This window comes from Silene latifolia, chromosome X (assembly GCF_048544455.1).
Source record: "Silene latifolia isolate original U9 population chromosome X, ASM4854445v1, whole genome shotgun sequence".
Classification (NCBI taxonomy): domain Eukaryota; kingdom Viridiplantae; phylum Streptophyta; class Magnoliopsida; order Caryophyllales; family Caryophyllaceae; genus Silene; species Silene latifolia.
Window position 1 is genome coordinate 336,696,260 of NC_133537.1, and position 27,943 is coordinate 336,724,202.

Genomic DNA, 27,943 nt, shown 5'->3' on the forward strand with positions numbered 1-27,943 from the left:
ATCGCTCACACTCAGTCCAAGATATGGACATTCTCTTTCACAACTACCCTCTTTTAACTCCATTTATTTATCACAAATTCTCATTGAAGACATGACATATCCGTCACAAGCTGAAGACGGATACCATTTTACCTCACAATGTACCCACTTTTTCTCTCTCTGCAACAATATTCATGTAGTCCCCTTTCTCCACTAACTCATTTTGTTACCATTTTATCTCACAAAATATCCGTCACAAATGATAACCCGTCACAAGGGAGACCAATTGTTTATTTATTTACCATATATACATAACCCGTCTTAAATTTAAGACAAATATGTCTATTTTAAATGAAAATTTATTTTTATATTAATCTACGGTAAAATAGATGATAGTGAAAAAGGGAGTGATCTATATACTTTGTTCAGCCTTCTCTTTACATGCATATGAATTAGTAGTGTTCAAAATGAGTAACAAATAGTCTTTCTTAACATGGACAAGTCCATTTTAAATTTACAATGAGTCAAATAGCATCTAATTTGTATAGATAAGATAATTTGTTTATTGTTAATCTCTAAACATTTTACTTTTGACTTATCTTTCATATTTGACTTGTTTTAAGTTTAAGACGGAGATTTCAGTCTAAAACGAAAATTTGTTAATGAGTAAAGTTATCAATAGCACTATTTAGAGGTGGAAGTAGACACGTGGGTTGTTAGGTTGGCACGCCTCAGCATGACCCATTGCTCACTTTAGCACGACAAAGCTTGACATGACCCAACACAGTACAATCCCCCATGCGCACAATGCGCCATAGGCTGTGGGCCATGCCTGAGCCTGAGTTTGAGAAAGGAGAGCATGCCTAATTCAGGCATGACACAACGCGACCCACATGAACACGCCCACCATACAAACAAATAGGGTTGAGAATTGAGATGGAGGAATTGTTCGAGGCACGCTCAAGCACGACACGATACGCCATGGGTCGTGCCTGGGTCACCATTTCCATCTCACCGGCACAACATAGCATGAAACTCATCTTCTCGTGGCCAAATCGTGTCATTTCCTTCTACAGGCACGGTGTGCCGGCACAGGGCACTCTCATCTCTAGTTACCTTATTGTAAAGTTAAATTGTTTTTATTTAGCTAGTCATAGTATTAAAGAGATTAAGTTACAATGTTCTGCATTTTAGAAACATATAAATAGAGATCGCTGCTTAATCTATTATTTGGCGAAAACAATTAAGTTGCCTAATATACTTGGCTGAATAAATTTTTTTCGTTATTAGTTCAAATATAAAATAAAATGACATTTAATAGTTCATTCAGTTATATTGATCGAAAACTTAGTATGTGACGTCGACATTGGTGTCGTTGAAGGAGGTATTGGTGGTGGGTGTCGGTGGTTGAATGGTTGATGTTTGTGGTGAGTGGTGGAGGTAATAAGAAAAGGTATTGGAAACTCTTTGCAAGTGGGGTGGACTTGGAAGAGTAAGAGGTAAAATCAATCAAATTATGCCCGAAAATGGATAAAGGGTGCGAGAAATGAGCAAAAACATTGACTATATGAATGAGAAACTTCATTCCCTTTCATATCCCTTAGTTAAACGGAAATCGATCAATTCTTACGGTTTAGGAAGTTACTTTATAGCTCTCATGTGAGAAAAATAACAATAGTAGAAGTAGTAGCCAACGATAGTGTAACGTCTTAGACCAACGATAGTGTAACGTCTTAGACCAACGGTAAAACTCTAAGTGGTTACCCACGACAGCTCCTTAGATCGTCTACACGGCTCACAAACCAACACTTATCATTTCCAGCGCAATGTCCCTCCCATGCGCATCTTGAAGAGGCGCTTAACTGTTAATTTCAAGAACTGAACTTATTTCAACTTTTAACAACTCCTTAAAAAGGGTTAACGTGATAAAAATCAAACCAACTCTGACTCAATCGATTTCAAGTACTCCTTGCTCGTCTTCAACTTATTAATTCCGTACTTAAAAAAGAATAAGACCATGCACTTTTTCAGATTGATTGATTGGATATTTGGATAATCTAAACTAGTCTTAAACCCGTGCAAATTGCACGGGTATGCTATTAAAGACATTGTTATTATAAAATGGTTGAAATAAATATGATTTAAATTTAATGCCAAATCAAATTTAAGATTGTACACTTCATTTGTAACTTTCAAAAAGCTTGATTAATATTATTACTTTAAATGATAAATATCATTAAAAAAATGAATTATATATAACGTTTATACTATTTAATAAGAAAAAATTATAATTTGTAAAACTCTTATTATATATAATCAGAAGGCATATACTCCATAGTTCGTAGTAAATGTGAGTATCGGTCTAGTTTAGACCTGTTGAATTTTTACCCTACCCGTAAACCCAACTTAACTAACCCATATTATTTTGGGTCAAGACTCATAAATCGTTATTCACATTCCGATTGACCCTAATTTAATATGACCCGTTAAAATAATAAAAGATGTGAAAATTATTTTTAATCCGTATTATGACACTATTTTAATCCATTTTTCTTTAGATAAATAAATATGAGTTCATTAACCCGTGTAATTTGGGCTAGGTAAAGAAACACAAATTCTTTTAAAGATTATATCATCTTGAAAATATAGTTAATTATACACTCAAATTAATTTGAAAGTCATGACTTGAAAATCTTGACCCGTGACCCATGACCCATTTAATCCAACCTCAAAATGATCAACTAATTTCGTGTTGAAACCCAACCTAACCCGTTTGACCCGATATGTTAAAGATAAGTTTATGTTAAATGTGATTATAAAACTAAGATACAAAAATTATTAAAAAATGAATATTTTTATACACCCTCCATTTTTATATGACGTTTTTATAATACATTTAAGGTATATAAATTATTAGAATAGTGAACCCGTGAATCTTATCATATATCCCAACAATTAGTTTCATTATAGACGGATATATCCGTCTAAAGTGAAAGACGGGTCAAATATGCTTAACATAGTGACATTTTTTGGCCCCATCATGTAACTTGTTGCTTCTTATGTTTAAAATGGGTGGATATTAGTCCGTCTATAACTATAGACGGATATCTATCGTTTATAATAAGAATTTGTGATATCCCAATTAGCTCTAATCGGTATTATAAATTCTAAATTTAATAATTCAACGTGGATCGAGCTCGGCCTGGCCACATTTACATCAATAAACTTACTAAAACCCATTAGCAATAAATCTAATTAAACCAAAATTCTTGTTAAGATGAAAGTATCTATCTTTAGTTTAAAACGGGTCAAATATTTATATATTAGATTATACGGAAGTAAAATGCCAACAGACAAACAAAAAATTGTCTAATCTTACAAATAAGATTTGTTTAACCCGGTTTGTTCTTAAGACGGACATATCTGTTTTAAGAAAGATCATCCCATAAATAAATGTACTCTGTGTAAACTGGAGGAGCCAACTCCCAAGTATACGATACAAACACATGGCAATGTCGTGAAATGAAGCAATTGAGTTTCTCTCCATTTATTCCTCTCTCCATTTTCTTCCATTTCCTATTAATGGTCTAGATTCCGTCTCAAAACAATCTAACGGTCAGTTGAATGAAAAGGTTGAGAGTGGATAATGATTAAATATTGTTCTATTAGAAGAAATGGAAGGAAATAGGGAGAATCTCATCTCGAAATAAGGGTTAAAGATCCTTTTTACATAATTCCACTCCCAAAACCCAATAACCACAAAATCTCAACCTAGACCCTTGCCTATCCATATTCCTGAACCATCTTCATTGTCATACCAATCTTATTCTCAAATTTCTCAGATTTATTCCCAATAATTTGAACTTTTTTCATTTAGGACAGATTGTTAATTAGTGAAATTGAACAATTTAAAATTATGACCCGTGCAAATTTAAAATGATTTAGGTGAATTGTTAAATAATAAAATCTCGTGATATAATCATATAAAAATATACTTATAATTAAAAAGTAATTGATTATGTTATATAATTCAAAATTTTAAAATAAAAATATAAAACGTATTATCTATGCTGTTATGTTATGTGTAAAAAGAAAAAAAGAATTGGGTAAGTAACAATCATATAGACCCTATCTAAACAAATAATTAAAATTATTATCTCCAACCTAAAATTTTAAAGTAATAAGTACTAAGTAGCCTATTGAAAAACAAGGGTTATGCTCATTCATGGACGCATTTTACTCATTTATGGACGCATTTTACATTTTTACCCCTCTTATTTTAAGACCATTCTTTCAAACTTCTCATTTCTAATCTCTTTTTAACTTCCTCCGCATACCTGCCGCCACCGCCCAACCACCATCCCTATCGGCTGTTGTAATTGCGCAGTACCGAAATGACAAATCTTCGCTAGCAAAGTAGTATTGCCACAGACTCACAGATAATAAACGAACTACTTTTCAAATGATTATGCACAAACTCTGACCTCACACCAACACCAACACAATTATGCATATAATCCAAAGCATCAGCAACATTATCCTAGTCAACGAATTCGACAACACGGTAAAACTATGATTCCCTGGGTTTCGCAAACAATCACCCAAACTAGCGCCATCGACGAATTCATAAACAAGATAAACATAATTAAATTAATACAATAAATTGTTGTTTACAAAGTTTAAAATGAAATTATTATTCGATTAAAATGAGATTTAAGATGTATTATAATTGATGAATTTTACTAACAATTTGATTAAATTTTTAGGGCAAGAAGAAAAGGGGGAAAAAAGAGAGTTTTTTTTAGAAGGGTAAATGATGGAAAACTTATGGAAAAAAGTCCATGAATAAGTAAATTCCGTACATGAAAGAGCAACTACGAAAAACAATACACAATCATTGGTAAATTAGGTCGAAAGTACTTTTAAAAATGGGTTTCAAAAAATTCCATAAATATGAGATTTTATACATATGTGACACCATCTTACACAACAATTACCAAAATACTAAAAAAAATGGCACTTGGATAAAAAATAAAAATACCAACAATAAGAAACTTTATTCACGCCTTAGGTAGATATAGAGTACTATAAATTTTGTGATAAATGTGTAATCACTTATCACTCCCTCGGAAAGTCAAGTTAGGATCCTCTTGAGAAAAATGATTACGCATATGAGGTAATACCTCAGACCTTATAGTCTTTGAGCATATGCACATTTTTTTGAGCATATTACCATTTATAAATATAGTTTTTGAGCAATATTATATTTTTTTAGTATAATGTTTTAGTAAATGTGCTCAAACAAATTATATTAAAGCAGAACTCAAAAACTTTAAAGTAAAACTCATAAAATAAACAATAAAAGGTAACCTCAGATTTATAGTCTATGAACTGGATCCTCTTCACGATCTCAAAACTAATGGAGGGTTCATTACTTCTAATAAATCATTTTTATAAATTATTTCAACTACACATTACCATTAATCGTTAGATTATTTCGAGATATTATCTACACCGTTAAGAAATAATAGAGATAAAAAATAATAGAGAAAATCCAAATTAGATAAAGTCATACTCATAAACCCCCATATTTCTCTTCACCTTCCGCCACTCACTATCATCTTCATCATACCAATGTTTCTCTATTTTCCATAACTTTCTCTCTTCCTCCCTTCTCTACTCTATTCCATTATTAATTATTCCAATTAAATTATTAATTACCAATAATCCACCAATATGGAGATTTTTTTTATAATAAAGGTGATTGTGATTCCTTTTTTTTTGTTTACACTATTTATATTCGATACATGCAATTTATAAATATGTATTCTGTATTCAGATAAATTATTTAAGCTTCGATATTTTTTTGACTCGATTTCTAGAGTACTACTGATACGGTGATAAATGTTCAATTTTTTTTTTTTTTTAATTTTCGGAATTTATGATATTTTCTAGTAATGGTTTTGGATTTTGAAATTAGAGAAAATCATTTTTATTCAATACGGAGTATTATTAAGAATCATTATTTTTAATTTTCATTGATTTTTATCATTTATTTTCCGATTGATTAATTTAATTTGTTGTTATGATGATTATAATTTAATGGCCATTGAATTAATGATTTACAATTCTTAAACCTTTTGTTTTCTTCGATAATCGTCTATTGTCTACTCCTCACCAATCATGTAATTAAATCCTTCAAAAAAACGTGGGATCCTTTATTTTAGCAAAAATAACTGATGCTTTGAAAATTTGACTTTTAACCACAGAGCGACACCTAAGCTCTGTGGTTGTTCTTTTAATAAATAAGATGTGATACATTGTCATATCAAACTATATTCAACCCACCCAAATCATTTAGCACGGTATGTCTCATCATGAGACGGTTGTAATAGCTCATCAAAGAGATATAAATACGGACAATTAATCCATCCTCAAAAAGCAAAATTAAGTTGGATACCCAAATCATTAACAAATAACAATAGCTTTGCCTAAATGGCGTCCCACTAAGAATAACAAAATCTCATGTTAATCAGGGTTGGTTGTACCTTCTTATTTTGGAGCCTACCTCTTTATCCCACCCACATCCGATCCCCACATTTTTGTACGTCCTCTACTGTTTCCCAACTGTCACAATTAAGATTATGTCTCTTACGAGACGGTAAATTGGTAATTACGAGACGGTATTTTAAAATTTAAAGTAACGATGGTATCGCAATAAAATAGGTATAATTTACGATAAATAAAATAAGTATGTTTATTTATGCTTATTATCATTTGTAATTATTGTATTGGATGATAATTGGATCAAAAATTCAAAATTCATATAGATATCAAATTACTCATTAAAAAAAATCTCAAAGACACTCAAAAATAAAAAAAAGGTAAACAAATAAACGGAAAAAAGAAGTACGAAATTAAAGATTTTTTATCCACAAGCAATAATAAAACCGGTCCCGAAAAATACGTAGTAAGGTATAGTAGTTAGATAAACGACTGATCAATAACGTAGTAAAAGATCGTCTTTCGCAATAGGTTATACTATTCGTCTTAAGAATAAATAGGTCAAATAACTTTCCACTTACATATATAGACGAGACAAAACTTTTGCAAATCTCAATGCATTTTTTTAACGGAAATTTACCATGGTACCCCTTAATTTTGTCAGATTTCTCATGGTACCCCTGCTTTTAAGAATCTACCTATGGTATCCTTGATGTTCCATTTTTGTGCCCATGGTACCCCGAAAGTAACGGTCGTTAAATTGAGGTTAAGTTTTGATGATGTGACAATAAATTAGGCCCTGTTCTTTCTGGCTTTTTAGAGTAATTTGAATCAATCGAATGGAGTGATCAATCAATCGAATCGAATAATCGAATCGAATGGAGTGAACTAAATCAATCAATCAATGAATGGAGCCGAGCCGATCAATCAATCAATAGAGCCGAGAATAATCGAATCAATAAAAAGTCAATTGAAATTTAAATCGAATCAAATAATCATATTAATAATAATAATATTTAATATTATTGTTATTATCTACTATAATAATAATAATAATAATATTCATAGTATAATACTATTTATACTAAAATTAATATTTTTAAGAAAAAAATTATAATATTATACTCCCTCTGTCCCGGTAATTTGTTGTCTTATTCCATTTTGGGGTGTCTCATTCAATTATTGTCCTTTCTATTTTAAGAATGAACTTGATGAACAATTTGATCATTCACACTCAATTTGGTCCGCTTGTCATTTTATAATTGGCCACTCCTCTTTCCTTGGTCTTTGTGCCAAAACCAAAAGACAACAATTGACCGGGATAGAGGGAGGAGTATATGAATAATCATAAATTATAATAATGAAAAAATAGTAATTTTTTACTAATAATATTCCTAATAACAATAATAAATAATAATGTCAATATTAATAATGATATTAGTAAAAATAATTGTTTCGAATAAAAACACTCAAGTAAGCGTTGCTCGAATCCGGGTCGGGTCAACGCGCTCCTCTTAGACGATGGCACCTCGAACCTATGCTTGCTCTCTCCGGATGGATCTTTCACGCGTAACAAATAGGGCCTCAGAGGGTTCGCAATAGGTCCTTCTCTGATGCCTTACGGTACTGTTGAATAGTTGGGACCTTGCTTGAAGCTAAGGTTTCCGCGCCCTCTCATAGTAGCTCGAATAGTCTTACTTCTAGAGAGAGGAAGTTGTTGGTGAGAAGTATTTTACCATTGATGGGTGAATAATGAAGGAAATGTAGATTCATATACATACTAACATACTCATATATGTCTAAATAATTTGTCATAAAATTAAAACGGATCTTATGCATGCAAACAATAATATAAATAGAGGAGAAATCGTATCCTTACATAGTGGATTTCGGCTATTAGGGCACAAGAGAGATCACCTTTCTCTTCTTGTTCTTGAGCTTTTCCAATGGAAGAATGAAGATCTAAGAGTAAGATCTCTCCCTAAGCTTAATACCCAAGGCTTTCACTTAATCTAATTAATATTATAAATACTAGTATAATATTAATCTTAGTAGAAAAATGGAACCAAAATATTTATAAACTCTTATACTATTTCGGTTTTTTTAGAGAGATAAAAGGGAGGATTTTAATTCTCTCTAAAACTATATTTTTGGATGATGAATGAATGGATTAATTACTAACACATTTTAGAGTAATAGGTAAAATAAAAATGAAAAACCAATGATGGTTTTTCACATCAAAAACCGGGTGGTAGGGGGGGCTTTTGGGTGAGCCAATGCACGAAATGGTTTGTCTTCACAATGCACCATAGGCTTACATGGCTACTAAAACAAAACAATCATTGTGTTTAGCTACTAATTAAACAATTAATTAGCTTAAAAGCCCCTCCTATTTTCGGCACCTTTAGCTAATATGGATCCCATATTAATTTTGTCAATTGTCAATATGTTACATGTCACATGTCACATATATTTGTTATGTATTTTTAACATATTAAAAATCAACGTATTAATAAAAATACGTCACATACAAAATCGACTTAGTAATATCATAATTACTTGTGCCAAAATATTTTACCAATTTATAAATCACAACTGATTGTATTTATAACAATTCATTCAATTTAATTGTTACATTAAACAATTATTTCATCCGAGTAATGATACAATTCAATTACTCAGACCGTATCTTATTAAATCACATTTCAATATGATATGTAAATTTTACTTCCAAAATCGTCCGTCAATTTTCAAGTAATTTAATTAACTCGTAACATTATACGATTAATTAAATAATCAATTAAGAGTATTGCCCTTTAGGTATGACCTAGGGGGTCAACTGATCACCACCGTCACACGACAAGAATGTCAAACTCTAGTCGACCAATCATTACCGATATATGTTGACCGGTTGACAAGAACAATATTACTTCCCAATTGTATTCATTTTAATGAGACTTAAACATGTGATCATCATGATCAACAGTCGTGATCGCATTATTGTCGGAGGACACATATTCCAACAATCTCCCACTTGTCCTCGACAAGTGTGCGTCACCAATTCTCTTGCCCTATTACTATCTCCCACTCAATGCAAGGTGTCTTTCAGGTCGTACTTGCAAGTGATCATATCGAGAGTGGTTTCCTCGATCCGGAGAATAAGCGATTGACCGGATTTATCCACTCGGATGCCATCCGAGCGTGGCCACGCATTTCCAGTTCATTACTCCTCGAGTGGCCCTGAGATATGTTATAACCCTGACTAGGGGTGGACAATTCCTATCGCACTCATTCCCTTCGACTAGCCACAGTCATCATAACCCAAAATATGCCCATTTGACCCCATTTACGAAGGTCGTAGTAACACAAATCAAAGTTAATCTGAAACTGTGCCATCTTAGGCGAATAGTCTTTAGTCAAAAGAATCGACTCATTTTGAATACTATAGTAGCTCTCGCCACGACCAGGCTATATAAATTTGTCAGAACTCTATAAGCGGTCATAAGGCCCGACAAAATGTTCCTAACAGTCTGCCTATGTGATCGACTAGTCATCTCACATGACTCTATGGCACTTGAACTTGCCATCAATCGCATCACACTCTAGTCACTTCGAGACGTCACCTCATATAAGTAACTATGGGCAAAAACAATGTTAATCCATGTTCACTTTAACGGGGTTCAATTGTCTCTACAACCCGTTTGGACATAACAATGTTCAAGGTGAGTTAATAATAACTCAAACGACAAATGTCGACATCACACTCGGGTAGTCAATATCATATTACAACCTTGTGATGTATATCCTAAGTGTAAACACTTATGGATTGCAATAGAAGTTTAACATGCCATGTGTCCATGTGTTCAAACTTCTTACACTTGCTATTTCCTTCACATTCACGTTCTCTCTCATAGCATGAATCTTACCAAGCACACATCAAGGTTTCTGACCTTGGTTTCGGTTCTTTAACTTGAAAGAACTTTCTTATCGACTATCACATAACGAACGAATTTGTGATGAATAATACAACTTGTACTGATCAAGTATTCCATTCACACATAATGCACTAGGTATATGTATTGTAGCATCTTGTAACAATTGACAAGATATTTCAGCTTAGCACTTCTCACAAGTCCTAGCTTAACTAGGAAAGATTGATTTTGAATAACCTCTTTATTTAATCAAGTATCTTCCCAAAACTTCTCATTTCACTTTCTAGGTTTGAAAGAATTGGGATTCTCATAAATCCTCATATGTGCTCGGATTTTCTACAATATGTGCAACCTCTTATCACATAATGGAGTATTCCGTCAAGCACCGAAATCGCTCATCGGATTCTACTTGAGAATTCATGACGTTTCTTTTATGGCTTACAATCCATCATCATGCTCTTATGCATATGATTCATAATTGGACATGTACATGATAATTCTAATGGCGGAAACATTAGTTACTAATAATCATGAGATCAACCGTTCTTAGGTTCTATGAATGACCATGACTGCTAATGGTAATTCCATTTTCATTCATATGAATAACCTATACATAAGTTGATGTGATGTGTATCTCTCAATACTGATCCAACATCCCTTGATGCAATTGGATTCATCATAGTCCATTTTCATCCAGAATTGAAAACTCAAATCTTCCTTTATGAAGGAAGGTATTAGCTCGTCATTCTTCAATGAGTGATGAGTTATTAAACTTTTTCAAGATGATTGCTCCCACTAAATTCCATGTCTTCACATGATAATTGCCTAGCTCCCACTCAATTCCACATGTTTCGTAATTGACTTCTCAATCGGAACTTTTAAGGAATTGAAATCGAAGAATTGCATTTGCCAAGTTATTAAGATAGAACCATATATGTTCCCATCATATCCCTTCAAAATACACTTTTGAAGTGGTCTCATTTTAACCTTATTAAAAGATTTTAATATCTAACTCACACATATCATAATGATGTGTAGTAATGTCTTTATTCAAATATAAATAATATTTAGAATACATCCTTTGAAATACCCTTTTGAAAGGAGGTTTAACCACTTCATTTTCATAATGAGGTTAATAAGTGACATTAGCTTGGTTAGAACTCAACTTAGCTTTTGAAGATATCGGTATATCAACCTTTGCAACTCGATCATAATTAGTATGTCACTATGATTCATTTAGGCTCTCAAGTAAATGGTTCATTTAGGCTCTTAAGTAAATCTCAAGGTTGAAACTATTGGTCAAATGTTTCATAAACTTAGTCAAAAACTTGTTAAGACTTTACATTAGTCATTTCTTCCAAAACTGACTTTTGGTGTCCTCACGTAGTACTCTTAAGAATGTTTCTTTCGAGTACTTCACGTGGTCTCATTAGTCATATAGAACTTACTTGAGACCATAGATATACTATGTAAATAGATATACCTTCATTCAAATCATTCTCTCTTGCGTAGATCTTCATTTACACAAGTACACAATTTTATCTTGCCTTGTGTGTTGTGTCCTCATTTTTCTCCCACTCTATCTTTAGAATAAATACACTATAGATTCAAAGATAGCATATGAGACACAAATTAATGATGTTGAAGTATAAGGAGAACTATCTCATAGGTTGACTAATAAATATGGATTTCAAATGTGTACTTGGTGATAGACATCCCTTTAAGAGAGTTCATAGACTCAAAAATCGCTTTATAAATGATCATACACAAGCCTTAAGCATGTGGACATATAATGAAACCCGTCATTATATTTGTCTATTAGATCACTTCAAGTGATTAATCTTATGTTTCAAAGTGCAAGCAATTTAAAGATGAAATTTAGAACATTAAAAGGATAAATGATAAAACGGGTGACTTGGGTTGCAAACCAAGTCACCATCATCCAAAATACAAACCATTATCCAAAATACCTTTCCATGTCGAACACGGAAACTTAAAGTTCTAAAAATTCAAGACATAACTTTAAAATAAGACAATGGAAAAACAAGGCTCCATAAAAGCTATCCATAGCTTCATCATGGTTTCTTATGCTTGCTTTTCCTTTCCTTGGTCTTTGCTTGGTGGAGGCCCTATTTACAATAAAAGGGAGATACATTATCACAACTTTGCATCATAATACCATAGTTGAATTAGAAACATAAAAGAAGGTTAGTCATTTACCTACTGGAGTGATCTTTCCAGCTTTGATATCACCAAGGTATTTGGAACAATTTCTTTTCCAATGTCCCATGCCATTACAATAATGGCACTTATCAAGAGGACCCTTCTTGACTTTGGAGGTGCTAGCTTCACAAGACTTAGCTTTGGTGAATGTGGGAGCTTGCTTCTTGCCCTTTCTCCCATTCTTCTTGAACTTCCCCTTACTCTTAGTGCTTATATTAAGCACATCCTTGGGAGGGTTCACATTTAACCCCATGTCCCTCTCGGCTTGCACAAGTAGCTTGTGCAATTCCTCAAGAGACACATCCTTGTCTTGCATATTGAAATTCACCCGGAATTGCACATATGCCTTGACTTTAGACAAGGAGTGTAGAATCCTATCTACGATGAGTTCTTTGGGGATTTCAACCTTTTGAATTTTCAAGGTCTCGACAAGCTCCATGAGTTTGAGCACATGAGGGCTAACCTTTTGGCCCTCTTTGAAGTCGAGATCAAAGAATGCCGCGGCCGCCTCGTATTGGACGATCCGCGGAGTTTGTGAAAACATGGTCACAAGTTTGGAGTAAATCTCATTAGCATTGCCCATTTTAAAGGCTCTCCTTTGGAGGTCCGCCTCCATCGCAAATATCAAGACATTTTTCATTGCGGCGGACTCCTTTTGGTAAGCCTCATATGCTTCCCTAGTGGCCGCGGTGGACCTAGTGGAGGGCTCGGGTGGAGAGGCCTCGGTAAGGTAACGAAGCTTGTCGTCACCTTCGGCGGCTAATTTGAGTTGGACATCCCAATCGGAGAAATTTGACCCATTCTTTTCAAGTTTACATCGATCCATAAAGGATCGGAGCCAAGACGAACTAGCGAGTGGTGTAGCATTAGGAGTCGGTGTTGCCATTTGTTATGAATAAGAAGTGGTCTACAAAACAAAATATAAGGAGTAAAACAAATGTCGTTTTAATAATACTCGTAAAAATGTATGATTTAAACAAGTTATATGCATTTTTCTAGTGACCTCTACCCAACTAGAATAAATGATTCCAAGACCCAAATTCATATTGACTTAGGCACGGTAGGGCCGATTCATCCTTTATCAATATAACTCGGTGGATTAACGTTTAATCGATTCTACTTTTAGAACTCTTGGTCGATAATATTACATTAACATTTATCTTTAGCCCAAAACACATTCAACAAGGGCACGGTAGGACCGATACATCCCTTATCAAAAACTTTTGTTGAGTTCAATCCAAATTTCGAATAAATGTGTCCATGATCCAAATCCATATCAACTTGGGCACGGTAGGGCCGATACATCCCTTATCAACATGAATTCGTTGGATTAACATTCATCACCCACTTCCCCTACGTAACAAGGTTTGTACCCCGGTAGGGCCGAGTGCACTCCCTCGCGAAATAGGTTTTCATGGTTTCTACTATTTGGTAAGGCTATATCTCAATTAATTGTTTTAGCGAGAGGTCATGTCAATTTATTATCTATCACGTTTTAAGTGAACTAAAGCGGTGAACTACGATAATTCTAATTGACACGGTCGATAAACTCGATGAAATAACAATGCATGTTTAGTTATGGCGATTTAGCAATGCATGTGACATAAAATAAAATGCAAGCATAAAAGAATAAATAAATCCTAGTATGGCCTTTCCTAAAATAGAAAAACTCTTTAACTATTACATATTCGGAAACCAACTCCATTGGTCCCTTGAACTTCGGTTGTGGCACGCATCTCGAGGTAACACCGTCTTTATGTATCGCCATTCTTGAAGAAATCCGTCTTTGGGAACTCCGGAATGAATTAAAATTACATAATAAATTACATAATTCCTATTATACATTTGTAACTAAAATAAAATAAATCTATTAAATTACAAAACGGTGATACGAGATCACAATAAAAATTACAACCGAATCGATACTCCCATACATTTCGGGAAATACCAATTAAAATCTAAGGCCATACTAAGTAAAATTACATAATTCAAAATTACATAAATTAAAATTTTGACAATCATAAGAAAAATGCAGCATTATAATATGTATGAACATGCTCAATTTTATGCTAAATCGCCTTTAAATTGCCAATATCGTATATTACTCGGTTTTTACGGATTTGCGTGATTTCAACATTTTATAATCACAAAAATACATAAATTCATATTTATGTACTAGTTAATTACCCCAACCACTTAGGACTCAAAATATAGTCTTCACTAATAAATTGACCATAATTAACTTAAAATATAAAATTGTTCATAAATTAGTCCAAAAATACAAAAAATAAGCTATTAAACTTCAAATAAATCACAAAACTTCAAATAAATTCAAAATTTGAAATTTAAATTCATGAACATTCTGGAAAAAATACCATGACACTCATAATGTTCAAAATCTTAGGTTAAAAATAATTTCGAAAATTTCCGGGAAAAACAATGTTGCGGTTTATCGATTTTAACTAAATTAATCATAAATCATGAGGAAAAATTATATTCATAAACTTTTCATTTTTAGATCTGGAAAAATAATAAAATGCAACATTTGAGGTTTTTCCTTAGTCATAGATTATGTTTTATTAATTTTTAACAAATAATGTCACTATTTATGCTATTTTTCTTCAAAAATCCATAAATCATGCATAAGGACTTCTTTATGGCCAATAATTTTACACACATCTTGTAAAATTGCATGTGACAACATATAAAATTTCTATGACCAGATTCGAAAATTAACTCATATTAACCTATTTTTCACTTTAAATCCGAATTAAAATTGAAAAATCCATTTTTCGAGCATAACAAGTCCTAAAATTATGAAAATTTACAGGTTATCTCAAAATAATATGTATCACAACATATCCAAAAACCAATGAAAAATTCGAAGTATAGCAAATTTTAGACCAAAAATGACATTTTTACTCATAAAATCACATTTAAATGCCATTATTGTAAATTATGAACAATAAAAATCCGAAAAATTAACCAAAAAATCCCAAAACACTTTAGGACCAGAAATATTGACATGCATGTAATGATTTCGTGATATATCATAATAACACAAATTTTACAAGTTTTATTTTGTTATTCTTATAACTCGGAAAAACTTTTAACCAATTTGCATGCAAACAACCGTGGCTCATGATACCGATTGAAGGAAATGTAGATTCATATACATACTAACATACTCATATATGTCTAAATAATTTGTCATAAAATTAAAACGGATCTTATGCATGCAAACAATAATATAAATAGAGGAGAAATCGTATCCTTACATAGTGGATTTCGGCTATTAGGGCACAAGAGAGATCACCTTTCTCTTCTTGTTCTTGAGCTTTTCCAATGGAAGAATGAAGATCTAAGAGTAAGATCTCTCCCTAAGCTTAATACCCAAGGCTTTCACTTAATCTAATTAATATTATAAATACTAGTATAATATTAATCTTAGTAGAAAAATGGAACCAAAATATTTATAAACTCTTATACTATTTCGGTTTTTTTAGAGAGATAAAAGGGAGGATTTTAATTCTCTCTAAAACTATATTTTTGGATGATGAATGAATGGATTAATTACTAACACATTTTAGAGTAATAGGTAAAATAAAAATGAAAAACCAATGATGGTTTTTCACATCAAAAACCGGGTGGTAGGGGGGGCTTTTGGGTGAGCCAATGCATGAAATGGTTTGTCTTCACAATGCACCATAGGCTTACATGGCTACTAAAGCAAAACAATCATTGTGTTTAGCTACTAATTAAACAATTAATTAGCTTAAAAGCCCCTCCTATTTTCGGCACCTTTAGCTAATATGGATCCCATATTAATTTTGTCAATTGTCAATATGTTACATGTCACATGTCACATATATTTGTTATGTATTTTTAACATATTAAAAATCAACGTATTAATAAAAATACGTCACATACAAAATCGACTTAGTAATATCATAATTACTTGTGCCAAAATATTTTACCAATTTATAAATCACAACTGATTGTATTTATAACAATTCATTTAATTTAATTGTTACATTAAACAATTATTTCATCCGAGTAATGATACAATTCAATTACTCAGACCGTATCTTATTAAATCACATTTCAATATGATATGTAAATTTTACTTCCAAAATCGTCCGTCAATTTTCAAGTAATTTAATTAACTCGTAACATTATACGATTAATTAAATAATCAATTAAGAGTATTGCCCTTTAGGTATGACCTAGGGTCAATCGATCACCACCGTCACACGACAGTAATGTCAAACTCTAGTCAGCCAATCATTACCGATATATGTTGACCAGTTGACAGTAACAATATTACTTCCCAATTGTATTCATTTTAATGAGACTTAAACATGTGATCATCATGATCAACATTTTATTCACAATGTTGTGCGGAAGCGTGAATATCTTGTGTCGGGCTTGGGCCTCTAGTGTATCTGTGTCCATTGTCCATATTAGTACGATATTGTCCGCTTTGGGCCAAACCCTCATGAATTTACTCTTAGACTCCTTACAAAAAGGTCTCATACTATTATATTTTGTGGCACTTATAAAGATGAGCTTTCACCTTTACAGTACTCTTAGGCTCCTTCCCAACAGGTCAAATAACTTTCCACTTGCATAAACAAGACAAAACTTTTGCAAATCTCAATGCATTTTTTAAATTTATCTTACAACATGTAATCCTTAACCCGTCTTAAAATTATCCGTCTTAATTCAGAATTTGCACAAGATTTTATACGTGATAAACCTCTGATCTGTTTCTTTTGTTTTTTAACCCTTTTTCCCGCGTTTGACAGTCAATTCCTGGATTAATCCACTTCACCCCACCCGTAAATTCCTTCTCCTTCAACTAACTCCACCCTTTCTCTTTCTATCTCTTTGATTCCTTCCTTCCTTCCTTTCTTTTACGACGCTTTCTTCATGACTCATTCCACTACTACTATTCTCCTCTTCCTTCCTTCTTCTTTATGTCTCTCTGTTGACCTTTCTCTCTCTTCCATTACACCATGTCCTCTCTCTTCTTCCCCCTCCTTCTCCTCCTCTTCTCTCTCTTCTCCCCCTCATTCTCCATCCCTCCATACAGTACGTCCCCATTTTCTCTTTCTCGTTTCGGTTTGGTTTCAAGTATTGTGGGTATCAATTTGATTCTCTCCAAATTGATACCCACAATACTCCTACTAATTTGATACCACCCATCTCACCCATCCCGCCACCCAGCTAATAAACCGGTGGGATGGGTGGTATCAAATTACAATATCGGAATCATATCATTTGAATAGAATACTCCTCACGTATATATTCAGTTAATGATATGATTCCGGTGAATGGGAGTAGTTAGTTATTTACCAAAATTTAATTGTATTGTGGATATCAATTTAATAGCCTCCTCAAATCAATCAAATTGCGCCATTTTTTTTTGTTTAATATATGAGACGTATTTTAATAAAATTGAGCAATTCCAAAGAGTTAGAGAGGTAGTAGTTCTTAGACTAATTTGATACCAACCATCTCACCAATACCGCGACAGTAATAATTAAATGGTAAGATGGTTGGTATCAAATTAGTACGACTGCTTTTCATTTCATTTCCATGCGTTTGTTCAAGTATATGAAACTAGAAGGAATAGATATTCAGCTGGAAATTTAGTTGATATGTTTATGTTATTCATTTGACAGGTTTTTACATAAATTGCGGGTCGTCGACTGAAATAAGATCTGATAATCAGCAATGGGTACCAGACAAGGAGTATATTTCCGCAGGCGCGAACAGAAACTTGCATTTGTCATGGGTTTTACCAATTCTATCAACTGTGAGATCATTTCCAGTATATGGGAATTTAAACAAGAAATTTTGTTATGAAATTGGTCCAATTGTTCGATCAGCTAAGTATATGGTTAGGACCACTTACTTTTATGGTGGAGTAAATGGGCCTAGCTATAAAAACCCGCCTGTTTTCGACCAAATAGTTGATGGGACTTTATGGGGTAGGGTGAATACTACAGATGATTATGCTCGTAATATGTCGAGTTATTATGAAGGGGTGTTTCAAGCTGTAGGGAAAAGTATTAGTGTTTGTGTTGGAGTTAATGAGGTTACTGATTCTGACCCGTTTATTTCTGCTATTGAGTTGGTAATGTTGGGGGATTCAGTGTATAATTCGACTGATTTTGGGGCGAATGCTTTGACTTTGATTGCTAGGAGCAATTTCGGGTATACTGGGCCTATGATTAGGTGAGTACATTGATTTCAGTTTGGTTGGTTTGTATGTGGTTTTATGTGTTTGATTTACAATGAATGGTTGTGTAAGACTGTCGACCTGTCGTAATTGTAGATATATTTCGTTTGACTGATATGCAGCAGTGATTGGTTGTTGTTGTGCTTGTTGTCGTTGCTGATGAAGTGTCGTTTTTAGACTGTACATAAGAATGAATGAATAAACGAACTGCTGTTGATAGACTAGTCATATTAGGTGGGCAATAGTAAACATGTGTTTAATTATGCAGTTTAGCAGTAGTTCTCTTACAGAAATGTTACCGGTTACCCCCCTGCCTCAAGAGTTCCCTTAAATGGCGGGGGCAAGAGGGTTGGCTGTACGCAACCTTGCCTCTTTGGTATAAACTAAGGGAGCTTAACTCTAGATGATCCACTATCTAAATTGCGTTATGATGACAAGAAGCACATTCAGTTTAGAGAGTAGTTTGCTTCGTTGCATCATAATCCAGAACCAATAAATATTGTTTCTGTCGAAATAGTAGAACTCTTCGATATGCTAGTTTATACGAGAAAAAAACACTTGGGTACATGTTCAAATTTGAAAAACACAAGGTGAGTACATCGTAAGAAATCCCAAATTTCTGAACACTGATTGGAGGATTGATTAATCAATTACATGCTGGAATCATGTAGTGTAATTAACTGTGACTTCAATTTTGTGTAACTCAAATGACATAATTTGACCATTGAGATCGTATCCTTGTCTTATTCAGCTTATGATTTTCGGTGATTTCAAATGCCAGGTCACCAGAAGATCAGTTTGATCGGTTCTGGCAGCCTTTCGGAGCCAATGGTCCAATAACAGGTGTTTCAAATGTGTCTGTCTCGGGAATATGGAATCTGCCACCTGCTAAGATCTTTGACACACGCTTAACCGTGGAATCAGGACCATTGGAGCTTCAGTGGCCTGAAGGACCCCTTCCAAGTTCAACATACTATATAGCTATGTATTTTGCTGACGACCGAGCATCACCATCACACAGGGAATTTAGTATTAGTATAAATGATGTGCCTTACATCAATAACTTGAATGCGACATCATCCGGAGTAGCAGTTTTTGCTACTAAGTGGCCTCTTGATGGTTTGACAAACTTAAAGTTCACTCCAGCAGCCGGGTCAGATTCTGGTCCTCTTATAAATGGCGGAGAGATATTTAATATCTTGCTTCTTGGAAAGAGAACTCTTGTGCGCGATGGTCAGTAATTCAGTATACCTCCAAAATCTTTACTGTATTTTTTTGTTTATATTTTTAAATTTTGTGCTCTATTTGTTTCGTGAATGTGTCTTTGTTAAGCACACTGATGCTGGATTTGTTCACCTTTTCCCTAACCGTGTCCCTGAAATTGAATTTCCACGACTAGCACTTGGGACGGTAGTTTAAATGTTTGAGCGGATCAGTTAAGGAAACTATATCAATGTAGTAATTTTAGTTGTGATAGAACACCTGAACATTATACCAAGTGAAAAAGACAATAAGGGTTTAGAGTTTAGACTTGTTAGAGCATAGAGGTTGTTTTATCAGGATCATGTAGTATTATGTTTTGGAAGTATTATTTGGCAATCACATCCTTAGCCAACGGAAACACATATGGAGTATATCATACTCTTTACAGTTACCGTTAAAAGTATTTCTTTTTCATGGTTAAAAAGGATTGACCTTTTGGTTAAATATTCAAAGAACATCAATATGCATATGTGAACATTGTCAGTGACATTTTCCTGAGTTCACCGAGCAAGAATAGCTATCAGTGCTCCTAGTTCTGTTCAGTGTGTTGCATCTTAGATTCTTAGTGTTTTCAAGGGAATACTGGTAACATTTACCTAGGGGTGAATGGCATATTAACATGATTGCTAACTGAGTGGCCTATAGTTTACAGCTTGTTTATTTTATTGATTTACGTATTGGTGGAGAAAAGTGCTTAATGAAATCTTGTGGACCTCGTTGTGAAGTTAAATCAACCGTTGTTTCTTCATACAGTGATTGCATTAGAACGTGTAAAAAGCAGTCTAGCTAATCCTCCAGAAGATTGGAATGGTGACCCTTGTTTTCCTGCTAAATATTCTTGGACTGGGATTACATGCTCAAATAATGGTAGTCGTATTCGAATTATCTCGATGTAAGTTCAAATTTATGAATAAATGATCTCTTCTGTCCAGCTAGTGACTTTATGCCCACTAATGCTTACTTTCTCTTTTTGCCATCAGAAACCTGGAGAATATGGGCCTTTCAGGATCATTGTCGCCACACATTGCAAATCTGACAGCATTAAACACAATGTATATCCTTGCTGTTGTCATTATTATTCTATTGCCTACGTCCATCTTTATCGTCCCATTTGACTTTGGTGGTCAAAGGCTCCAAGCGATGAATTTCTCAGAATATAAGATATGTCAGTTTGAACACCTAAGTCAAATTAGGATGATATAAGGATGAAATACTATATATTGTTTTGGGACGCCTAGTTAACCTTTGGGAAGTGCTAATTGTTGTATCCTTGCTCTTGATGACAGAGTGCTTCGTAGAAATAATTTGTCTGGAACTATACCTTTCAGCCTTGGCAGCCTGAAGCTTCTAGAAATCCTGTAAGATTTTTTTTCCTCAGTGTATATCTGTGACGAAGTTATTGTACTCAGCAGATTGTTTGCACAACTGTTTATATTAAGTTATACGGAGTAGTTCTTACTGGTATATACGCTCTTATGAGAAAGCCAACATTGTTGCTCATGGAATCTATCATAAACTGCATACAAATTTGGATGGATGCAACTATACGAGTGACTCGCAAGTCGCAAGCCATCACCTCCGGACACAAGACTTTCCTCTACTAGACCACTAATGCCCTTTCTATCAGCATGTTCAATTCTGATCAGTCGAACATTTTCTTTTTATAGGGTTAGATGCATGCTTCATTAAAATAAAACCTCATTTAGCTTCACTTATCTAAACCTTAACTCATTCGCACGTCTCTTATTTGATGATGTTCACTCCAGGGATCTTGCAAGCAACCAGTTGAGTGGAACAATTCCTTCATCTTTAGGAGACCTTAAAAGCTTACGAGAACTGTAAGTTTTATACGCGTTTCTTCCTCTGAGATATTATCCGATTAATTGCCTATACCCTTACGAGTCTTGTTTCTAAGATGGTAATTAGTTTACGGAAGTTCTATAAGTGGTATGCTACATCTATTTGAGATAGAATCTATAGACTTATGTGTGATATTGGCTATATGCCATAGATACCTAATAGGCTACAACCTCCTTTTCAGTTGTATTGATCATCTTTCCAAAAAGATTTCCCAAAATAATAGGACACCTTTTTAAATTTCTAGATGTCCCTTCATTTGTCAGTGTGTGACCATTACATGAAATTCAGTTTTACTATTCCGGTGTTATGTTGTGCTAAATGTTATTTTAGGAAATATGGCGAGTAATTTGTTTTTATGCTACCGAATATTTGGGTGTGGTACATTAGACGTGGCAAAACAAACGTCACTCGACACTTGAATTTAGATCTAAAAAGAGCGATTTGAGTATCGCCTGATGTTAAATCAACCCAACTCATAATTTGCCATAGCTTTGTTGGAACTAATATTGACCCGTTCTAATATGACCTGATCACAAGAATCTTGTTTGCATTTAAACAAGAATTACATAAATCCCATTAGCAGAACATATCCCTTTACGGCATCCGGTTTTCCGGTTGGCTAAAACGGGAATAGGACTGTAAAAATACCGAGATCTGTAGAAATAAAGGACCCTTTCACTCCTTATCCTAAAAATCGAAAGAGGTGTCATTTGATTTTTTTTTTTCCTTCTTCTTTGAAGTCCTGTTTTCTAAATTAAAGGCCAGTCTTTGTGATTTCTGTTCAAACCATGAACTTTCAAATGAGGCTTCTCTAAATGAAGGCTCATTTCTAAATCAAGGGTCCTGTCTTCGTTATTCGAATGCTGTTTCAGTTTATATTTTATCTGATAATTTCTTCTCCAAAATATCATGTTAATGTCATAATGCTCTTAATCATGCAGGCATTTAGAGCACAATAACCTAAGCGGAACAGTCCCAAAAAGCCTCCTTCAAAAACCAGGGCTAAACTTTACGTAAGTCGACCCCGAAATCCTTTCAGCCAAATTAATAACAACACATTATATTCAAACTAAACTCTTATTTGTCCCGATTCTAGATTTACGCCTGGTAACCGCCTTTCACTACCGCCTGGACGAAAGCTTTGAGAGTTCCTTGGCCCCGGAAATTTTGTCACCTTAACATACAGCTGGAAACCTCATTGTTTGGTAAGAGTTGTCTGATTACTGGTTAAAGGTTAAAGCGCTCTGTGAACTGTGAAGTACTCCGTACTCGGTACTGTAAACAAAAGCTCCTGAATGCTGCCTGGTAGTGATGCTGTACATTTATTGTATATTTTTATTTTATTTATTAATTTTGTTGAGAGATGCTTTTCTGACTGTCACTGTATGTAGTGGAGTAGTATATTCTGGCCCCTCTTCACCCAAGAGAAAAGAAATGGATGACCCATGTTTTTTGTCTGTGTAATCTTGTTAATTATTTGATACTACTTCCTTATTTTTTTTGGCTACTTGCTAGAACTGACTGTAAGTTTGTAACTGTAATGCATACAAATTTTGTTTGCAAGGAAAAATGCATTGTTTGGGTGTACCTCTTTGTATTTATTGTGAATCAGCATGGCAAATGGACGATGTTAGGGCGCTAACGAGTGGTACCGAGTCTCGTACTACCCTCTCACATGCCCTTACGTAGGTCCATCATTTTAATGGACTTTACAGGATATATGAGAAGGTGGTACCGAAACTTGGTGGGCGCTAAAGTATTGTAAGCTGTGAGTGACTGAGTGTAGGAGTTTTCCTGCATGCTGTGCTGTCATAAGTGAAGGTGGTAAAATCTGTCAGGAGCATCCTTCGATTGTAGTAACCTTAAATTTTCTGGTCATCTGCAATAAAGGTAATTATCTACGAGACCGTCTTACATTTATTAGTCTCTTTATCTCAATCATTTCTTTACCTTTTATATTCTTTATCTGGAGTATTTTAATCAAATGTAAATAAATGCTTGGTACGGATTGAGTATAATGTAAGACCACTTTAGTGTAAAAAAAATGTGACCCTTCTTTACATTTTTCGTTCCTTTTTTAACGATACTTACGCATATAATTATCCAATTTTAAAATTAATGTCTAGTCATGGGTTATAAACTTATAACACAAGTAGGTTCCGTCGTAAAACAATTAATAATAGTAAGATTAATTCACCGATCTTTAGAGCGATCAGTTTTTCCTTCTTTTACCAAGATCCGATTCTCATAAGCGGATTAATATATCATTTTACTTCACATAAAAAAACCATATTATTTTTTTATTTTTTTTGATGACGAGAGAACCCGCAGTCACTATTGATAACTGCAATTTGCAAAATGTTTTCAAGCCAAAGAAAGTTAGACAAAAAAACCTCATCAAAAAAACAAAAAGGGTAGCATGATTTCACTCACTTTACAAACAACTTACTTGTGCTTTGCCTCCCTTGGTAAAAAAATTATGCACTTGACAGTTCACAGTTGACAGTACAACTGTGCAACTCTCCAACATGTATGGTGGCACAACTTAGCATTTCAGAGTGAACATGTCACTCTCTTTAACCCTGTTTAGTAACTTGTTTTTGCTCTTTATGTTGCTTCTCTTCTATTTCTACCAACCTCAATTATTATTTTTTAATATCATTCCTATAATGGTTATCTGATGCAGTCCTTGACACAATTTTGATTCTGGGTCATTCTAGAACAACCTCTTTGTGTTGCTAACATAAGGGTAAGACTGCGTATATCTTGACCTGTCAAAAATTGACTCGGCTCGAATGACCCGACCTATACGCCGCCCGACACTCGAACCCGAATATTCATTGTTCGAAATTGACTGTTATCCCTAAATAACTTGATAATAACTTAATAACTACCTCGAGAATGACTCGAACCAGAATTGACTCGACCGGACCTGATTCGAGCCGAATTCTGTTAAAACCCGAAAATGACCCGACCTGATTCGAATCTGACCCATTTGACCCGTTTGTAAGATCTACGTATGTCCGACTCTCCTTATCCTGCAATTTGCAGGAGCCCTTGAGAGTTGAGGCATTGGAGTAATGTTGTTGATTTTGTATTCTTAGAATGGCTATATCATTGTGACAGAATGATTTGCCTCAGTGTTTACTGAGGGGTCTGAATTTTACAGTGCTACACTGGAATGTTCCTATATCAGAAGCAATTACTGCATTTAGCCTCAGAAATGTTACTTTTTCTTAAATGTTCATCCTCAGGTTATGTCTGAATTGCAGAGAGTAAAGTAACAACTAGATATGACAGCTGATGTTACACTAACCAGGTTTACTTGAACACTTCATTATGTGAGTTACTTGTATAATGTAGCATTACTCAGACTCGGTTACAAGTGTACGACAGGTTTAAATGTCGTCGAACTCGTAATACAAAAAAGTAGTTGAGTAGGTGAGGTAATATGAAGTGCATGTCTGAATAACAAAGGTACACATGATTAGTAATGCTTATAGGACACAAGAGGATCTGTCAAAATTAATTCCTTCCTAATCTAGGCAAGGCCACATGCCCAAAATATAAAGTACTTTCTTTGTTAAGGCTCTTTATCTAGCTCATCTTAATGCATATCTAAGGCATATGGAGTAAATACATGACATTATTAATATAGGACATTCATTAATAATTACATCATTAATTATCAATGCCGCCATCCGACACATACATAATGTCAGTCACGTACTCCCCCATCTCAATCATTTGTTTACGTTTGATTAAAATAAGTAAATAGCACTAACATTAAAATAGAAAACAAAATATTAAAATCAAAAGTTACTCACAACAACATTACCCTAGTACTTCAATGACTCTCGCAAATTGCAGGGTAAAATCGAATCATACTCAGAACATTACCCTAGTACCTCAACGACTCTTACAAATTACAGGGTAAAATCGAAACATACTCATCACAACAACATTACCCTAGTACAGTACTTAAACATACTCACAACAGCATTACCCTAGTACCTCAATGACTCTAGCAAATTACAGGGTAAAATCGAAACATACATACTCACAACAACATAACCCTAGTAATTAAGTACAGTACTTAAGAAGTGCTCTTAACTCTGATCTTAGATTTTCTGATAGGAAAAAGAGGAGGTAAAGAGGTAGTAGTTTTACCAGTATTAGCACAAATGGGTACATTAACCATAGGCCTAATTCTAAATGTAGCAGATTTAGTCCTCTCTAAACCCTTTTTACTCTTCTTCTCCTTTTCGCTTTCTTCAACCGCAGCAGCCTCTCCTAGTGCGCTACCAGAAGACGAGGATGAGGACGAGGACGACGACGAGGACGGTGACAATGTGGAACTACTACTACCCTTCTGTTTCTTTAACCTTAACAATTCTTTCCACAAAACTGTACAATTTGGTGGCTTTGGTGATGGGTCATCATCCACAAACCATATCCTTGGCTCTTTCTCATCTCTTCCTAATACAATCCCACTGTTTTTCTCAATGTTGTCGAATTCTTCGACCGATGTTTTTAGCTTGATTTTACTTAGTTTTTGAGATGCATCAGTTATTTGCCAAAATGGGAGAAGTTTTCCTTCAAAAAACAGTTCATCAGCAGACAACATTGTGTTATTATCTCCTTGTAAACTGTTGTTAACCGAAAGAAACTCGAATTCCGGACCTAAATCCATCTCATCTTTGTCATAAGATGAGCTTGAACTGATAGAAATGACGCTTTCGACGTCGATGTAATCTACTGCTTCTGTTGATCCTTCTGATGCTGTTATAGTTTTTGACATCTTTCTGCAATTCTAGTTGATTTGGAGAAATTGTTTTTTTTTTTTTTTTTTTGATTGTTTTATGGTTTTTGGTTTTGTTCAATTCATGAGTTGGGAGTGTGTAGTGTGACTAGTGACTAGTGAGGTTAGTCACTTGTTGTAAGTTGTAACTACTTGTGATAGACTGGTATGTCACGTGGAACAATAATATCGGACGCATTTGTTGTCAGAATCGCGATTCGACCTAACGATTTTACGATTTTACGATCCAAAAATGCTTGACCGATCCTGGATCCTACGATTCTATTAATTTGAAAATTTCTAGAGATGGGATCATAATACGATCCTACGATTTTACGATCCTACGATCCGATTCCATAATAAAAAAATTAATATATATTGTTATATAATGACACCGTAAAACCCAAATTTTGCGTATGTTGTTCATGATACTAAAATCATTAATTACCAATATTTTATGAATACATATTAATAAATAAGTGTTTTGATTTTCAATTATATTTTTTTACCAAATAAAAAAGTATATTTAGTAAGTTTGTAGAATCTTGCGATTCTACGGTCCGATTCTACCGATTCGATCCTACCCTCCCCATCGATCCAAAGTAAAATCCCGATCCTGACAACATTATTTCGGACGATACAAACTGGTACTAAGTTCGGTACTGGGGTTGGGTAATTAATTATTCTTATGTCGTGTGGACGAACAAATATTGGTAAATTAATTGATATTATCATCACGAAGTACAATAATTATGGTTTGAGTTCAAAACTATTAATATATTTGATTTGATTACTCGGATATTATATATTTTGAGGATGATATGACCGTGACTTGGTGAGTAGTTAATATCAATCTCTCACATGAATAACGTATTTACTAGACGAACAATAAGTGTCGAGTGTTGACTGTCGACTGTCGACGGAGGTGATTCAACCATAATGTTATCCTAATACGGAGTAGTAAGTAGTAAATAGTCCAACAAGGCCTGAACAAATAAGGTACTGTGGTAGGAATGTGTTTAACTTGATAGGAACAGAACATGGGCAGAAGACATGTGCTCTTCTTTTGTATACGGATTATATCGTATTTTTTAAAACAACAATGATATGGTGTCATTAGATATTTCATATTCT

At 34.1% G+C, this 27,943-nt stretch overlaps 2 protein-coding genes across 2 annotated transcripts; one reads left to right on the forward strand and one right to left on the reverse strand.

Moving 5' to 3' along the window:
• Positions 1 to 17,497: 17,497 nt before the first annotated feature.
• Positions 17,498 to 23,578, forward strand: LOC141619087 (putative LRR receptor-like serine/threonine-protein kinase At4g29180). The gene is made up of 9 exons (XM_074436118.1): positions 17,498 to 17,732; positions 18,326 to 18,881; positions 19,667 to 20,118; positions 20,902 to 21,040; positions 21,129 to 21,200; positions 21,435 to 21,506; positions 21,915 to 21,986; positions 22,950 to 23,021; positions 23,105 to 23,578. The coding sequence occupies exons 1-9, from the start codon at positions 17,657 to 17,659 to the stop codon at positions 23,151 to 23,153; spliced, it is 1,560 nt and encodes a 519-aa protein (XP_074292219.1). The 5' UTR covers positions 17,498 to 17,656; the 3' UTR covers positions 23,154 to 23,578.
• A 2,252-nt stretch (positions 23,579 to 25,830) lies between these two features.
• Positions 25,831 to 26,955, reverse strand: LOC141619096 (uncharacterized). The gene has a single exon (XM_074436125.1). The coding sequence runs from the start codon at positions 26,807 to 26,809 to the stop codon at positions 26,105 to 26,107; it is 705 nt and encodes a 234-aa protein (XP_074292226.1). The 5' UTR covers positions 26,810 to 26,955; the 3' UTR covers positions 25,831 to 26,104.
• Between the last annotated feature and the right edge of the window lie 988 nt (positions 26,956 to 27,943).

What these genes read in the sequence shown, in the direction of transcription:
- LOC141619096 (XM_074436125.1), bottom strand. Translation starts at nt 26,809, where the DNA reads ATGTCAAAAACTATAACAGCATCAGAAGGATCAACAGAAGCAGTAGAT.
- LOC141619087 (XM_074436118.1), top strand. Translation starts at nt 17,657, where the DNA reads ATGTCCTCTCTCTTCTTCCCCCTCCTTCTCCTCCTCTTCTCTCTCTTC. An exon ending in TATACTGGGCCTATGATTAG is followed by an intron (nt 18,882 to 19,666) that starts GTGAGTACATTG and finishes TTCAAATGCCAG; the next exon opens with GTCACCAGAAGATCAGTTTG. An exon ending in CTGACAGCATTAAACACAAT is followed by an intron (nt 21,201 to 21,434) that starts GTATATCCTTGC and finishes TCTTGATGACAG; the next exon opens with AGTGCTTCGTAGAAATAATT.